This window comes from Hypanus sabinus, chromosome 12 (genome assembly GCF_030144855.1).
Source record: "Hypanus sabinus isolate sHypSab1 chromosome 12, sHypSab1.hap1, whole genome shotgun sequence".
In the NCBI taxonomy this organism is placed as follows: domain Eukaryota; kingdom Metazoa; phylum Chordata; class Chondrichthyes; order Myliobatiformes; family Dasyatidae; genus Hypanus; species Hypanus sabinus.
In genome coordinates, this window is record NC_082717.1 from 15,057,768 (window position 1) to 15,072,177 (window position 14,410).

The 14,410-nt window shown below is 38.7% G+C and overlaps 1 protein-coding gene across 9 annotated transcripts in view; it reads left to right on the plus strand.

Annotated features, from left to right (window-relative positions):
• cnsta (consortin, connexin sorting protein a) overlaps window positions 1–14,410 on the plus strand; it is a 103,951-nt gene that overhangs the window by 33,892 nt on the left and 55,649 nt on the right. For 8 of the 9 annotated variants that reach the window (XM_059985574.1, XM_059985576.1, XM_059985577.1 and 5 more), the window contains 3 exons: window positions 123–209; window positions 3,917–4,028; window positions 10,060–10,081. In XM_059985574.1, coding sequence (XP_059841557.1) covers window positions 123–209; window positions 3,917–4,028; window positions 10,060–10,081 — 221 coding nt within the window. The remainder of the gene's footprint in view (window positions 1–122; window positions 210–3,916; window positions 4,029–10,059; window positions 10,082–14,410) is intronic. The other variant, XM_059985582.1, reaches the window with a different exon arrangement.

Consider the following 14,410-nt stretch of genomic DNA (forward strand, 5'->3'; position numbering starts at 1 on the left):
GGAAGTTCTGGTCTTTTAAGTAGTGTATTTTTTATGTTGTGCTAAATTCATGAGTTTGAATTTACAATTATGTAATCACTTGATGCATGAACAATGAGTGTTTTCCTTTAGCTTGCACTCAGATGAGAAAGCGATACAATTTATTCAGCTGGAAAAAGTGTATCATCAAAAGTTGCTAGCAAATCTTACTGCCATTCAGGAATGCTGGGGTATGGACAGAACATATCTGTAATGAAGACTATAACCTAACCATTTCTGAGTTTGATCAAGACACAGATATTTAACTACATTTTCAGTTTCTTTCATTGAACATAGAATAGTACAGCACAGTACAGGCCCTTTGGCCCACAATGTTGTGCCAACCCTTAAACCCTGCCTCCCATATATCCCCCTATGTTAAATTCCTCCATATACTTGTCTAGTAGTCTCTTAAATTTCACTAGTGTATCTGCCTCCTCCACAGACTCGGGCAGTGCATTCCATGCACCAACTGCTCTCTGAGTTAAAAAAAAACCTTCCTGTGATATCCCCCTTGGCCTTCCCATCTCTTACCTTAAAGCCATGTCCTCTTATATTGAGCAGTGGTGCCCTGGGGAAGAGGCGCTGGCTGTCTTCTCTATCTATTCCTCTTATTATCTTGTATATCTCTATCATGTCTCCTCTCATCCTCCTCTCCAAAGAGTAAATCCCTAGCTCCCTTAATCTCTGTTCATAATGCATACTCTATAAACCAGGCAGCATCCTGGTAAATCTTTTCTGTACCCTTTCCAATGCTTCCACATCCTTCCTTTAGTAAGGCGACCAGAACTGGACACGGTACTCCAAGTGTGGCCTAACCAGAGTTTTATAGAGCTGCATCATTACCTCGTGTCTGTTAAACTCTATCCCTTGACTTATGAAAGTTAACACTCCATAAGCTTTCTTAACTACCCTATCTACCTGTGAGGCAATTTTCAGGGATCTGTGGGCATGTACCACCCAGATCCCTCTGCTCCTCCACACTACCAAGTATCCTGCCATTTACTTTATACACTGCCTTGGAGTTTGTCCTTCCAAAGTGTACCACCTCACACTACTCCAGGTTGAACTCCATCTGCCACTTCTCAGCCTACTCCTGCATCCTATCAATATCTCTGTGCAATCTTTGACAACTATTCACAACACCAGCAACCTTTGTGTCGTCTGCAAACTTGCCAACCCACCCTTCTACCTCCACATCCAGGTCATTGATAAAAATCATGGAAAGTAGGTGTCCCAGAACTGATCCTTGTGGGACACCACTAGTCACAACCCTCCAATCCGAATGTACTCCCTTCACCAAGACCCTCTGCTTTCTGCAGGCAAGCCAATTCTGAATCCACCTGGCCAAACTTCCATGGATCCCATGCCTTCTGACTTTCTGAATAAGCCTACCATGTGGAACCTTAACAAATGCCTTACTAAAATCCATGTAGATCACATCCACTGCACTACCCTCATCTATATGCCTAGTCACCTCCTCAAAGAATTCTAACAGGCTTGTTAGACACAGTCTCCCCTTTCATGAAGGCATTTTATGAAATTGGAGAAATTTCAGTAATCCTGCATAGTTTTAGTTGGTAAAAGTCTTCTGTTCATTTCCTTGCTGTAAAAGATGCAAGTAACATTGAAATACTCTTGCTTCTTATGAAACAAAAGAAAAAAACCACAAACACTCAGCAGGCCAGTCAGCATTTGTTGATAGAAAAAGTACTTCAAGCAACGATCCTTGAACGGAACTGGAGAATTGAGAAAATATTAGTTTCATGTTACAGAAAGGTTTGGGGAGGGATGGATAGTACAAAGAGAAATGTTTTTAATAACCTTGGTTGGCATGCAAGATTGACATCTTCCTGAATAACATCATACATGTAGCTTAAAATGGAAGTTTCAGGGAAGTTGTTATACCTGATCATAATGGATTCCCCTCTCGTTCCATTAGCATTGACATACTTGGCTATTTCTTTGATTGGTTTAAATGGCTACGCACTCACAGGTATCCTATAAAAGAGTCAGTGCACAAAAAAATTGTTGGGCCCTAGAGAAGAGGGGGACAGTGGGATTAATGTTAGCTTTATCAAAAGGTCAAATCAGGCATGATAAGTTGATTAGCCTTGTGTGTCATTTCATTGTAAATCAAAAAATTATGTTGAAATTTTAGAGAATGCCAGTTAGACTTCATATACAGTACTGTGAGCAATTCTGGTAATCTTGTTAATTTAAAAAAAATACCAGAATTCATTAGGAAAGCTCTACCAGTTGGTCTCTATAGAAAATGGAAGACCAAGAGTGACTTGTTAAAGTCTTTAAGGTTATGTAGATATTTCCATTTGCGTACTGAGATCAAAATTAGATATTAAGTAGTTACTGATAAATCCATTCAATGTTCAAAGTAAATTTATTATCCAAGTACATTTATGTCACCATATACAACCATGAGATAAATTGAATTTTCTTTCAATAAATCCGTAATAGAATAATAACCATAACAGAATCAATGAAAGACCACACCAACTTCAGTATTCAATCAGTGTGCAAAAGACAAAAAACTGTGCAAAAAAGAAAGAAATAATAATAAATAAATCAGCAATAAATATAGAGAACATGAGAAGAGTCCTTTAAGGTTAATTGATAGGTTTTGGAATTAAAGAGCAATCTCTGTGCCTGGAGAATATTAAGAATTAATTTGATATAACAATGAGTAGCAGTCTGGGGAACAAAGTGGAAACATTCCGGAGAGTCTGCCTTAAGTAAGGAAAAGAATCAGAATCAGCTTTAATATCTCTGGCATATGTCATGAAATACCTGATAAACATGGAGGGAAAAAAAACAATTGCACTAAATATCTATTAAATAGTTCAGTTAAAAGAAGTGCAAAAAAAAGGGTTTAGACGAAGCTTGAGGGGGCTTGTGTACACATACTTGCAGAGGTAAACTTCTAATTGGCTTGTTTCTGTGCTGCACTTTCTGCATGTTGCAAACAATTGAAATGACGTATTTAAAACTCAGTACCTTTATGGGTAATAGTTCACAAGGAATTCTGCAATAAATTATGCCAACTTCAATGGGATTATAACAAGGGTTCTGTTTGGAACTGCACTATCTTAAGGTGTTACCAGTCATGGTTTCCCAATTGCAATTATAATAGTTTTATCCTTGTATAGAGAAGGGCAGTTGAAATCAGCACCAACAGTGCAGTTAATTTGTAGATTGTTTTGGTTGTTTCTTATAATCCGCTACTCGTGTCTGTTCTACTGTATGTTTTTTTAACTTTTTGCTCTTCAGGGCTGAATTCTTTGTAGCAGGTCTAGGAAGTAGTTGTTCAGAAGTATTCTGTGCATTGATAGTTTTGTTGTCCTAATTTAAGACTTAAGTAAAACTACAGCCACCCAGTTTCCTTTATTTGTTTATCTCAAATAAAATGTAATCTTGGAATGGATTGTTCCTGACTGTTCTGCAGAATAAATGACTACTCATTTGCAAAAGCTTTTCCATTTGATAAGAGTGATATGCTCAACAGGCAATGGTGATCTCAATTAAATTTTTGCTAACCAGTGTTCTTTTGATTTGAAAATTGAATGGCAATGAATTGAAGTTGACCAGTACCGGTATATGATTTTTGAAACTGAGAAAAATGGGAAACACATGATCACTATAGAACTTGAGTTAAAAATGTTTTCAATGTTTGTGTGTTCTGTCGTAACATGCAATTAAAGCATTTGTTGCTCAATCACTTAGCATTCTATGTAATGTGATAATAAGGGACTCATCAGAGCACAAAGCACTTGACTGGATGTGCTTTCTGTTGAATGCTTTATGAATGGTTTTGACAGCCAGGACTTTAAGTATTTATTTCATTGGGAAGAGTAAGTTCACTTGACTTTTTCTGATCTTGCAGAAGTAAAACAGAAGTCTGCAATGACCAGGGAGACTTCAGCAGGGAAGGCTATTAAATCATTAGACACTGATAGAATAACGAAACTTACAGAACTATGTTCATCACACTGTCGGTATGTTCACAATTTACAATTATGTACTTTTAGTTGATTCAAATGTTGATGAGTTTCATTGTGTTTTTGGACATTTGCCTGAATTTAATGGTTTACTTGGGATTATTCAATTATTTAATCCCAAACTCAAGGATGACTTACCAAGTAACACTAAAACAGTAGTAGATGTGGTCCATTCAATCCCTCCTGCCTACACCACCCTTCAGCAAAATCTTATTTTGTCATAATGGCAAGGTAGTGTACCAGTTGATGCTGCTGTCACACAGTATCATCTGAGTTCAACACTATCCTCAGATGCTGTATTTGGAGAGTTTGTTCATTCTCCCCATGTCTTCTAAGTGCTCTAGTTTCCTACTGCATTTTCACAACATACTGGTACAAATACAAATACTTTATTGTCACCAAACAATTGATACTAGAGCGTACAATCATCAGTGATATTTTTTCTGTGCTTCGTGCTCCCTGAAGGTAGGTCAATTGACCACTGTAAATATTCCTATTTTGTGTATGTAGTAATGGAATTGATCCAAAGCAAAAGTTGATTGGGATGTGCGGAAGGGAAGGAGTTGCATGGTCAGTAAGATGGGGCACTGGACTGATGGTTGCTGAGAACTAGTGTGGACTTGATGGGTGGAATGGCTGCCTCACACGCTGTAATAAGTATGTGTAAGCACTGCTATCCTGTACTAACCCCATAACCTTTGATTCCCTTGTTGTCAAAAACTCCATTGATTTGTCTTGATTGTACTTGGTGATTTTCCTGGTTAGAAACTTCCAAAGATTCTCTACAGTCAGATGATTCACAGTCCTGAATGACTGACCCATACCTTGAGATACTGACCCCCTTAGGTTCTGGATATCCCAGCCTGTGGCAATATTCCTTTGTCTACCCTGTATAGTCCTGTAAGAACTTAGTTTGTTTTGAAATCAGAGACTATCAGATTCTGATGCTTAAACTTGTTTAGTGTCACACATTGTTTTAATAAAGTCAAAATGTTCCAAATTGTGAATTCTTATTTTGTACGAGTTTGGTCAGAAGCATGTCAAGTTATGTCCTAAAAGGGGCTTTTTGTGATCTTTTCACTTGTGCTTTTTTAGTAACATTATTACTTTAATATTGATAAAATAAAGTAAGCATTTGCATTATTTTAATGTAGAAATAAGAATATTGCTGGTAATCTGAAATAAATTCTTGAAATTAGAAGAGGTCCAACAGTCTTAACAGTAGCAAAATGCTTCTGTGTATTGCATTTAATACTGTAAGATTATTATCAAATTAAATTGAGAGGGAGTTATTCTAGAAGAAGTTCAAGCTGATCACATGATCTTAGTCAACAAGCTGGCAAGTTAAAGAGGAATAAAGGATAAGGGAACCATTGTTTTAATTTGAAAATTCCCAAGGCAGAGGGATCAAAACTGGTCATATCTGAGATGAGAATTTGATGGAAATAGATAATTCAGAAGTTCATGGGTTTGAAGAAGGTAAAAGAGATGGAAGAAAAGCAAAGCTCTGGAGGGATTTAAAAAAATAAGGATGAAAATTTTTAAATTGGTATTGTTTAATAGCCTCAGCAAAGAGCGGTGAGATCAGGACTCAAGGGTGACTGAGATGGTGCAAATAGGAACATGGCAAGATAGCAGTGTCTTTAAATGGTCATGGTCACAAGTAATACAGTCAGAGATAAGAGTTGTGGCAGCAAGCGAGTGGAAACAAAAGCAGAGTTGGTTGGAAATGTTTCATGAGGACATAGAAATACAATTTGCTTATGACAAGTACAGTTTGGTACGGTAGTGTAGTAGTTAGTGCAACGTTTTACGGTGCCAGTGACTGAGTTCAATTCCTGTCTCTGTCAAGAGTTAGCACATTCCCCCTGTGTTCACGTGGGTTTCCTCCGGGTGCTCTGGTTTCGCCCCATATTCCAAAGTCATATTGTAAGTACGTTAATTGGTCTCATGGACATAATTGGACAGTGCAGACTTGTGGGCCAGAAGGGCCTGTTACTGTGCTGTATTTCAAAATAAAAATGATCTTATGACTAAATGTTATGAATTTTGTCAAATTTACCCTGGAGAAGTCTTGAGTCGGTGGTTGGGAAGTTTATGATGGAAATGAAAGACAAGTATTTTGAGAATACTGGAAGAAATTTCAAATGTCATTAGAAAGAAAAGTCAGTAAGCACTGTAGAACACTTTCATCAAAGCTTATGCAAATTGTTTCACTTTGCAGATTCTTTTGCTTATTTTAACATATTTAGCAGATTTTAAAATTTGTTTTTATTTTGTATGATTTTTTTTCCATTAGTCTACAGTCAGAGACAAATGCTCAGCCGCTGTTTAGAATGTGTCTTATTTAAACATGCTTGGTACACTCTTCAGGAGTTTTCAGTAGTTTGCTTTTAGTTATGTATTCAAGCAGTATATAGAAAAAACAAAGACATTCCAAAGTCAAGACCTAGGGTTGTGAAGAAAGTTTTTGGCACATTGGCCTTCATAAATCAAAGTATTGAGTACAGGAGATGAGATGTTATGTTGAAGTTGTATAAGACATTAGTGAGACCGAATTTGGAGTACTCTGTGCAGTTTTGGTCACTTATCTACAAGAAAAATTAAATAAAGTTGAAAGGATACAGAGAAAATTTACAAGGAATTTGCTAGGTCTGGAGGACCTGAGTTATAAGGAAAGATTGAATAAGCTAGAACTTTATTCCTTGGAACACAGAAGATTGAGGGGAGATTTGATAGAGCAATACAAAATTATGAGGGGTGTAGATATGGTAAATGCAAGCAGGTTTTTACCACTTGGATCGGACTACAGAGGTCATGGGTTAAGGGTGAAAGGTAAAAAGTTTTAAGACAAACATGAGGTGAAACATCACTCAGAAGGTTGTGAAATCATGGAAAAAGCTACCAACATATGTTGTATGCTCGATTTCAACATTTAAGAGGAGTTTAGATAGGTACGTTGCTGGTAGTGGCATGGAGGGCTATGGTCCCAGTGGAGGTCAATGGCAGTGGGCAGTTTAAATGGCTCAGCATGGACTAAATAGGCTGAAGGGTCTGTTTCTATGCTGTACTTTTCTATGACTATGACTCTATTCTCTCTATAAAATGAGTTGTCACACTTATATTGAGTGTAGATCTCATAGCTTCAAGTTATTCTGCTTTTTGCTACTTGATAAATTTTAGTCTTTTTTAAATCTTGAAGGTGGATGGTTCTGAAATACATTTAGGCTAAATATTAGATAATGCCATCATTGTTTTATTATCTTGTGAAGCCACCTCACCAGGCTCGTTTTGAAACTTGACTCGTTAGCCAGCTCTGCTAATAGCCAATGGACTCATCAGTGAGATAGCCACCTTTCTTAAACAAAATACATCTTGAGTTGGTATGATATGTGTCCAACCAAACAGGAAAGCTGGGATATTTCAATTAACAAAACCCTGATTTGAGCAAATATTGTGTAAATACTACCCATATACAATTATCCATTGGCAAGAAATAACAGATCATACACTGCATACAATTATAAGGAAAGTGTATTTATTTATTTCAGTTTTATCATCCAGTTATTAAGAGGAAAAGAAAAAATAAAAGGGCTCATTACAACTAAACCAGTCTAAATTTGCACAGTGTTGGAGCTCCTATCTTCCAAAAGCTTGATGTGACCATTACTCACAAATTCTCATACTAATCACTGGTAAAACTTCATCTTGGACTTCTTCAATGCGCGAAGGACCCCTTGCAATTGCGTCTTCCCATGGGATTGAATCCTATGGCCGTCTCTCCCAGTCTTCTTTCTACATCCCTTGCCGAAAGGACCACGAACGCCATCAATGTTCATCATAAATCTCTCTTCACTGAGCTTTCTCTGGAACCTTTTCCCAATTCCACCATCCTGATTGGCTGACACAACATTCCTAAATTGAACATCACAGCCCCTTTTCTTTAACCAAAACCCAAACACTATCAGCAGGACACACTACTTTGACAGAAAGCTACTAAATGAAATACCCTACAGTATGAGCAGTACAGATCTTAACCAGGGCATTACATTTGGTTTTAGAATAATGTTCTTGATTATTCCTTTTAATTTCCAGCAAAATAAAACATAATTTCCAATAATTTCTTTCTTTATTATCTGAGAGATCTTGGGGTCCTGTGCAGGTTGACATTCATCAACCATGGGAATGAGTTCGAGGTAATGTTACAGCTATACGAGACCTTGGTCAGACCCCACTTGGAATACTGTGTTCAGTTCTGGTCACCTCACTACAGGAAGGATGTATGGATACTTTTGAGAGAGTGCAGAGGAAATTTACAAGGATGTTGTCTGGATTGGAGGGCATACCTTATGAGAATAGGTTGAGTGAATTTGGTCTTTTCTCCTTGGAGCAACAGAGGATGAGAGGTGACCTGATGGATATGTTTAAGATGATGAGGGGCATCGATCATGTGGATAGCCAGAGGTTTTTTCCGAGGGCTGAAATGGCCAACATGAGGGACATAGTTTTAAGATGCTTGGAAATAGGGACCAAGGTGATGTCAGGGGTAAGTTTTTCCACACAGAGAGTGGTGGTTGCGTGGAATGCACTGCTGACAGCACTGTTGGAAGCAGATACAAGAGGATCTTTTAAGAGCATCTTAGATAGGTACATGGTGCTTAGAAAAATAGAGGGCTATGCACTAGGGAAATTCGAGGCAGTTTCTAGAGTAGTTTACATGGTCGGCACAACATGGTGGGCTGAAGGTAATGTGCCGTAGATTTCTATGTTCTGTTATTGTTTCCATATTGGCATTGTATGTCTTTGATTAACCAAAACAGCCTACCACGTGTAACCTTATTAAAAGCCTAAAAGGAAATCCACATAAATTGTCTGCCACCCTCTGCTTGTCAACCTTCCTTGTCACTTCATCAAAAAAAAACTTAATCAAATTCATAAGACAAGATCTCCCATGAGCAGAGCATGCTGGCTACCCCTAACCAAACCCTTTTTTTCAAATGTAAATATATCTTATTCCTCAGAAAGCTTTCCAGCATCTTAGCCACCACAGATGTTAGGCTAACAGGTCTGTCTTTACCTGCCTTTCATGAATAAAGACACAACATTTGCTATTCTCCAGTCTTCTGGTACAATAGTGATGTTACAAATACCTCAGCAATTTCTTTTTGCAGGAATGATTGCATAAGCTTTGTCTTTTTTTCCTTGGAGCAAAGGAGTTTGAATGGTAACATGAGAAAGTGGTATAAAATTCTGAGATGGGGTGCTAAGCTACTGTCTATTTCTGATGGTAGAGGTGTCTAAAATGTGAGGTTATAGGTTTTAGCTGAGAGACAGACAATTGAAAGGGAATCTGAGGAATATATTTTTCACAGAGACTGGAGGGTGCGTAGAATGCATTGCCTGTGGTGGTGGTAGAGGCAGATACATCAGAGATTTTTAAGATACATTTAGAAAGGCACAATAATGTGAGGAAAATGGAAGTATATGGACATTGTGTGGCAGAAGGGATTAGTTTAGTTGGCCATTTGATTAATTTAATTGTTTCAGCCCAACAATGTGGGCCAAAGGGCGTATTCCTATGTTGTACTGTTCTAAGTTCTATGGTCGGCATGAATGAGTTAGTCGGAAAGCCTGTTTCTGTGCTATGTTATTTTATAATCGACTGTGATAAAATTTTCTACCTTGTAGGAAAATGTCTACTTCTTTCTCTCATCCTCTTCCATGCAACCTGACATCTTAAAATCTGTGCATTTCTGTTCCCAGTTCTGATGAAAGGTCATCAACCTGAAATATTGGTTATCTCCTCTCATTGTATGTTGATTAACAAAGCAGTTTTTATTTCAGATTTCCAGTGTTAACCTTATTTCATTCATTGTGTTGGTACAACAAATATTACACTTTGATTACATTAAACGGTTTGAAAAGTGCTGACAAGAACACAATGATTACGGGCAAACATGTAGTTAAATGTTGCATTTAAATTTTTCTCTTAATAGTCAATATTGAAAAATTGTTTTTGTTTCCTCAGGCCAAATATACCAGGCGGCAAAGTAAGTGTTTTTTTTTTGATTTTATGAGAAAACTCTTCCAAATATGTGCATAATTGTATAAATTTTAGGAGTTAATTTTGGTAGGTAAGCTACTTGAATCACTCTGCACATGTATTAACATAGTGGTTCAATGACATGTCAGTTGTAGCTTAGTTGGTAGCACTTTGACCTTTTAATTCTGAAGGTTATGGACTTGAAAGCATAGTCCAGAGATATGCACAAGGTAACACCCTCATGTAGAACAAAATAAGTGCTGCACCAGCAGAAATGACATCCTTCAGGTGAAAAGTTAACCAAAACTCTGCCTGAATATGGGTGAATGTAAAAGCACTCATTTGAAGATGATCATATGAGGCCTTTCAGAAGTGTTGTGGGCAGTATTTATCCCTAATTGATATTTTTAAAAAAAGTTATATTTAGTCATTTTAACTTTGCATAGGTGGATTAGTTTCTATATTTCCTACATTAACAATTATACTTCAGTCCTGCCGAATGGTCTTGGCCTGAAGCATCAACTGTACTGTTTTCCAAAGATGTTGCCTGCCTTGCTGAGTTCCTCCAGCATTTTGTGTGTGCTACTTGGATTTCCAGCATCTACGGTTTTTCTTGTGTTTGTACTTCATGGATGTTGTCTTGATCATGACTAGTTTTAGAATGTATTGAAAATGCCATGGAAATTGCTGAGCGAATGCAAATTGTCACTTTTTCTTTCCAAAATTTGGTGGATTTTGGACCCCCGGGGTTCATTGCTGAGTTGTATGAGTTTGGCTGACTCAATGTAAGATGTACGTTCTTCAACTAGGATGTTTTCATAAATTCTGTGTCAGGGAAAACTTGAAACAGAAATACTATAGGTCTAAACACATTCCTCTATGTGATTTATTAATATTAGGTAGTTAATACATCATGTATTAACTGCCTCAATTATTAAGCAGGCTGTAGCCTTTATGAATTTGTAGCTGGAAATTTCTGTATTTTGTCCTCTTAATAGAATTGATTACCTTCAACTATGCAACTCAGTGCAATTTCCAATTGCATAACTGAATCCCATTCCTTGTTCTTGCTACACCATTGGTGGCTCCTTTCCCCTTGTGCTTTTGCACTCAATGTCTTTCTTCTCAAAGGCAGCTTCATTATTACCAACAAAGTCCATCCTCAAAACTCCTGAATTGTGCTTTTGCTCACTGAATCTGATACCTCTGCCAGTTTTCTGTTGTCTCCTGAGCTGCCGCTATTTAAATACAAGAGGTATTGTGGGAAAGACGGCCAATAGAACTGAAGATGAAGTAAGCAAGAGAAAACCTGCAGATGCTGGAAATCGGAGCAACACACAGAAAATGCTGGAGGAACTCAGCAGGCCAGGCAGCATCTATGGAAAATAGTACAGTCGACATTTTGGCCTGAAGCTTCGACTGTACTTTCTTCCATAGATGCTGCCTGGCCTGCTGAATTTGTGTGTGTGGCGGAAGATGAGTTAGCTGGTTCACAAACAGGCAAAGTATAGTGAGGAAAGGCTGTTAATATGACAAAATTGTAGTCAACAGGATGAGTTTCCACATAAAAGGAGGACAAAATTGAAAAGTTTGAATTTAGGATTGAAGGTGCGCACAATATATGGAATAAGGTAGATAAACTCACAGGAAAGTTACAGATTGGCAGGTATGATGTTGTGGGCATCACTGAATCATGGCTAAAAGGTTATACCTGGGAACTTAATGTCCAAGGATGCGTATTGTATTGAAAGGATAGGCAGGAAGGCAGAGGGGGTAGTGTTGCCTTGTTGGTAAAAAATGAAATAAAATCATCAGAAAAAGGTGACAGAGGGTTGGAAGGTGTTGAATTCATGTGGATGGATCTAAGGAACTGCAAGGGTAAAAAGACCCTGATGAGAGTTGTATGCAGAACCCAAAACAGTAGTAAGGATGTGGCGTACAAATTACGTTGGGTGATAGAAAATGCATGCCAAAAGGGCAATGTTGCAATAGTCGGGGAGACTTCAATATGCAGATTGCATGTAGATTGGGAAAATCAGGTTGGTGCTGGATTACAGGAGGGGAAATTCATGAGTGCCTGCAAGATGGCCTTTTAGAGATGAGCCCACTAGAAGATCAGCTATTCTGAATTGGGTGTTGTGTAACAAACCGGAATTGATTAAGGTAAAAGAAGCCTTAGGGGCAAGTGATCACATTCACCCTGAAATCTGACGAGAAGCTAAAGTCAGATGTATCAGTATTTCAGTGGAGTAAAGGAAGTTAGAGGCATGAGAGAGGAGTTGGTCAGAATTGATTGGAAAGGAACACTGGCAGGGATGATGGCAGAGCAGGAATGGCTGGAATTTCTGGAAGCAATTCGGAAGGCACAGGATATATACATCTCAAATAGGAAGAAGTATTCAGAAGGAAAGATGACACAACCTTGGCTAACAAGAGATGTCAAAGCCAACATAAAAGCTAAAAAGAGGACATATAATAGAGCAAAAATTAGTGGAAAGTTAGAGGATTTTGAAGCTTTTAAAAACCCACAGAAGGCAATTAAAAAGTCATTAAGGAGGTAAAGATGAAATACAAAAGTAAGTTAGCTAATAATATTAAAGAGGATGCTGAAAGTTTCTTCAGAAACAAAGTGTACAAAAGAAGCGAGAGTGGATTTTGGACCACTAGAAAACAATGCTGGAGAGGTAATAATGGGGCTCGACAATATAGTGTACGAACTGTTCAAGTATTTTGCATCAGTCTTCACTGTAGGTGACACTTGCAGTATGGTGGAAATTCCAGGTGTAAGGGATTATCAAGTGTCTGAAGTTACCATAACTAGATTTAAGGTTCTTGGGAAACTGAAAAGTCTGAAAGTAGATAAGTTACCTGGACCAGATGGTGTACACCCCAGAGTTCTGAAAGAGGTCGCTGAAGAGATTGTGGAAGCATTCGTAATTATCTTTCAAGAATCACTAGATTCAGGAATGGTTCCAGAAGTCTGGAAAACTGGAAATGTCACTCCACTCTTCAAGAAGGGAGAGAGGCAGAAGAATGGAAACTATAAACCAGTTAGTCTGACCTCAGTGGTTGGGAAGATGTTGGAGTCGATTGTTAAGGATGTGGTTTCGGGGTACTTGGAGGCACATGGTAAAATGGGCTATAGTCAGCATGGCTTCATCAAGGGAAATCTTGACTGACAAATCTGTTAGAATTCTTAGAAGATGTAACAAGCAGGATAGACATGGAGAATTGTTTGATGTGTACTTGGATTTTCAGAAGGCCTTTGACAAGATGCCACACGTGAGGCTGCTTAACAAGCCAATGGTATTATAGCAAAGATTCTGGCATGGATAAAGCTGTGGCTGATTGGCAGAAGGCAAAGAATGGGAATAAAGGGAGCCTTTTATGGTTGGCTGCCACTAGTGGTGTTCAACAGGGATCAGTGTTGGGACCAATTCTTTTTATGTTATATGTCAACGATTTGGATGATGAAATTGATAGCAAAATTTGCAGAGGATATAAAGATTGGTGGAGGGACAGGTAGTTTTGAGGAAATAGAGAGGCCACAGAAGGACTTGGATAGATTAGGAGAATAAGCAAAGAAGTGGCAGTTGAAATCCAGTCAACACATGAAGTGCTGGAGGAACTCAGCAGGCCAGCCAGCATCTATGGAAAAAAATTACAGTTGACGTTTTGGGCCGAGACCCTTCGGCAGGACTGGAGATAAAAAGATGAGGAGATTTTAAAGGTGGGGGAGCAGAGAGAGGGAAACACAAGATGATAGGTGAAACCAGGAGAGGAAGAGATGAAGTAAAGAGCTGGGAAGTTGATAGTGAAAGAGATACAGGGCTGGAGAAGGGAGAGTCTGATAGGAGAGAACAAACGGCCATGGAGAAAACAAGAAGGGGGAGGAACACCAAAGGGAGGCGATGACAGGCAAGGAGATTAAGGTGAGAGAGGGAAAAGGGGATGGGGAATGGTGAAGGGGGGGGGGGGGTTTGCAATTCCCAGCAGTTCCAAGAAATCGATGTTCGAGGTTGGAGACTACCCAGAGGAAATATAAGGTATTGATCCTCCAACCTGAGTGTTGCCTCATCGCGACAGTAGACGAGGCCATGGATTGACATATCGGAGTGGGAATGGAAAGTGGAATTAAAATGGGTGGCCTCTGGGAGATCCCGCTTCTTCTGGCAGACAGAGTGTAGGTGCTCAGTGAGACACTCCCAATCTATGTTGAGTCTCATCGATATACAGGAGGCCACACTGGGAGCACTGGACATCATATATGACCCCAACAGACTCACAGGTAAAGTGTCACCTCACCTAGAAGGACTCTTTGGGGGCCTGAATGGTA